The following is a 3,008-nucleotide window of genomic DNA, read 5'->3' on the forward strand; positions in this document are numbered from 1 at the left end:
TTCTCCACATTAGAAGGTGTTGGTTTTTAGAACAATTGAATCTATTCTCTCAAAAGCTCCTTATACAAGTTCACTCTCTCAAAGCTTTTGAAATCCAGTGATTCAAGGTGTGAAATTTGAAAAAGACTCATCTGAATTCATTCACACATCCTTGAAGAAATCTTGCATCTTTGTACACGCTGATCATCCATCCAGCCACCAGCCAGTCAAGATTTCAACGTGTTGGAGAAACTCAAAGATTATTCAACCCTACTCTCAACTCTGAAGAAGAAGTTGATAGAGGCGGAGTAAACTCGAGAAGTTGAAAAACCTTCAAGTAGTTGTCCTGCTTAGTGATCAAGGAAGCTATCTTGGTGTAATTTGTACTAGGAGTGATAGTGCAAACCTTTCACAAGTTGTGGAAGAAGAGTGGAGTAGGCACAGTTGGCCGAACCACTATAAAAATTCTCTTGTCTCTGTCTCTTTACATTTCAGTATTTTACTTTCGTGCATCGCATCTCATTAGCCCTAACCGAAAGTTCTCATAAAATCAAACAGTGCAAAGAAACTTAAAATTTACATTACACATCCGCTGCGTAATAACCCCGAAAGGAGTTATTTTCGTGAAAAATGATTTCAGTCTATTCACCCCCACCCCCCTCTAGACTCTCCTTTTGACCCTACCGGGACCAACAAGTGGTATCAGAGCCATTACCTTGAACGGTAAAAGCTTTGCCTTTACTTCCTGGTTGATCCCTTCTCATAAAATCTTAAAATCTGCATCTTTTCGTCTTTGCACTAATTTTTCGAAAACAAAATGGAAAAGGAGCATTCTAACCGATCTAGGCTTCTTGTCTTTAATCTATCAAAATTTGATGATTAGAAAGTAAGGATGCAGGCACATCTCTCGGCGATCCATGATGAAATGTGGGATGTCATATGCACAGGACCCATCACAGTGATGATGGTGAACACCAATGTGGCTGCACAAGGAGCTGGTGCAGAACCCATGGTACCGAAACCAAAGGCTCAACTCAACTCTGATGAGAAAACGCGAGCTAACTTGGACAATGTTGCTCGAGACATCCTCTACAAATCTCTGGACGATTCCCTGTTCCCGAGAGTTCGCAAATGTACAACAGGAATGGAAATCTGGAACGTTCTTATGAACTTGGGAGAAGGAGATGAGCAAGAAAAGGACAACAAACTCATTGTTTCCATGAAAAAGTTTGAAGACTTCAAGATGATGCCCAACGAAGCTATCACCGACATGGAGCCCAGGTTCACCACGCTTCTAGGTGATCTTTCAGACCTCGGAAAGGAGCTCACTGAAAAGGAGAAGAATTTGAAGATATTTCGAGGTCTCCCGAAATCATGGGACATGAAAGTCACCGCAATGAGAGATCATCACGACATGAAAACTACGAGCACAAGCAAAATCTTCATTGATCTGAAAGCCTATGAGTTTGAGCACGAACCAAAGGAGTTGGAAGAACCCGAAATAAAAAACGTGGCTTTGGTGGCCAACCAACAACCCTCGACGTCAAATAGGTCAATCTCTAACTCTTCAAATTTTTTATCTGACGAACAATATGCAATGTTTGTTAGGAAAATGAAAAGATTCATGAGGAAAAACAATTTCCAAGACTTTCAAAGATCATAAAGCCGAAGGCAACATGAAAGATCTCCACTTCCACCAAGACAAGAAACAATGGATTCCCAAATGCTGTGCTACAATTGTCGAAAGCCTGGACATTTTAAGGCAAATTGCCCACATCCAATGGTGAGCAAACATCAGAACTCTGGCACGACAAAAGAAACCAGCGAATCCATCAAAAGGAGTGACAAACCAGAATCGTCAAACTCCAGAAACGAAAGAAGGAGAAAAGCAATGGTCGTAAATGAAACGACCGAAAACAATGAATCCGAAAGCAGCTCCTCAAGCTCAAGTTCAGATGATGACAGTGCTGAAGAAGAAAAGGGACTGCTGTGTCTATTCAGCGAGGAAGAAGAATCAAGTGAAATGTGCCTTATGGCACAAGATGAAGAGGTAGACTCTCAATCCTCTTCCTTTCTTTCGTTAGAAACAAACTCATCAAATGATCAAAACTCCAATGAATCTGTCAGTGATATGATGAGGAGATTTGCTATCATAAATAGCACATACTCAGAATTGAAAGAGGAGAACTCTCGACTATTGATCAGCCACAATGAGCTAAGGCGAGTTCGAATTGAGAACGTAAAGCTAGCCATTGTAAAGGATCAGCTTGAAAAGCAAGTTCTATCTCTCAAAGAGCAGTGTACAGAAAGAGAAAAGCGGGAGCAACATTTGCGTGAGGTTCTTGAATCATTTAGTAATTCGTCCAAACTAATGGGCAGAATGGTAAATGGTTCAAAACCGTCTGGGGATAGAACCAGAATTGGTTATGACCTCAGCTCCTCTTCACATGTCACCTTAAACAAACCCACAAATGTTTACACCCGTGAAAGTTTTGCATCTGCTTTTGTTCAAGGTCCCACTCAAATGTCTGAGCCAGTGACCAAAGTTAACAACGGTTAAATACCACAATCAACAAGCCCACCTAAGGGAACGGCTATACAACGAATTGTGGAACCGAGAAATGAAAATTCCTTGAAAGGCAATCCTAGGCACAAAAATGCCAAATGGAATGGACCAAACAGAAATAGAGTTAATCTATATCAAAGGAAAGGTCAGCCTACAAGGAATGATCAATCAAGGACAAAACCGAATGTTAATCAGAGGCAAAATCGTCCTAATTTTACACGAAAGAATCCCTCACAAGGAAATGGACATATCAGACATGCCGAGAGGTCTTTCAGAAGACCGAGGACAGGCAATGGATGGAGTGGACCAACCGAGGAAGATTGGTTTGATTATCCCGAACCTCTGTCAAAAGAGCAATTTTACAAAATACATCTACATAAACAAACCAATTATTCCAAGCAGTATCATAATCCTCCTGCTGATTATTTTCAAGAACGATACAGGAACAAAACCTTTTCAAAAA

The 3,008-nt window shown here is 40.8% G+C and overlaps 1 protein-coding gene across 1 annotated transcript; it reads left to right on the top strand.

Annotated features, from left to right (window-relative positions):
• Nucleotides 1–1,690: 1,690 nt before the first annotated feature.
• LOC109167891 (RNA polymerase-associated protein RTF1 homolog) lies at nucleotides 1,691–2,539 on the top strand. Its single transcript, XM_019316962.1, has one exon. The coding sequence runs from the start codon at nucleotides 1,691–1,693 to the stop codon at nucleotides 2,537–2,539; it is 849 nt and encodes a 282-aa protein (XP_019172507.1).
• Nucleotides 2,540–3,008: the final 469 nt, after the last annotated feature.

The sequence above is a fragment of the Ipomoea nil genome, unplaced genomic scaffold (genome assembly GCF_001879475.1).
Source record: "Ipomoea nil cultivar Tokyo-kokei standard unplaced genomic scaffold, Asagao_1.1 scaffold3170, whole genome shotgun sequence".
Lineage (NCBI taxonomy): Eukaryota > Viridiplantae > Streptophyta > Magnoliopsida > Solanales > Convolvulaceae > Ipomoea > Ipomoea nil.

Excerpts from the sequence above, each read along its gene's own strand:
- LOC109167891 (XM_019316962.1), top strand. The coding sequence starts at position 1,691 with ATGGATTCCCAAATGCTGTGCTACAATTGTCGAAAGCCTGGACATTTT.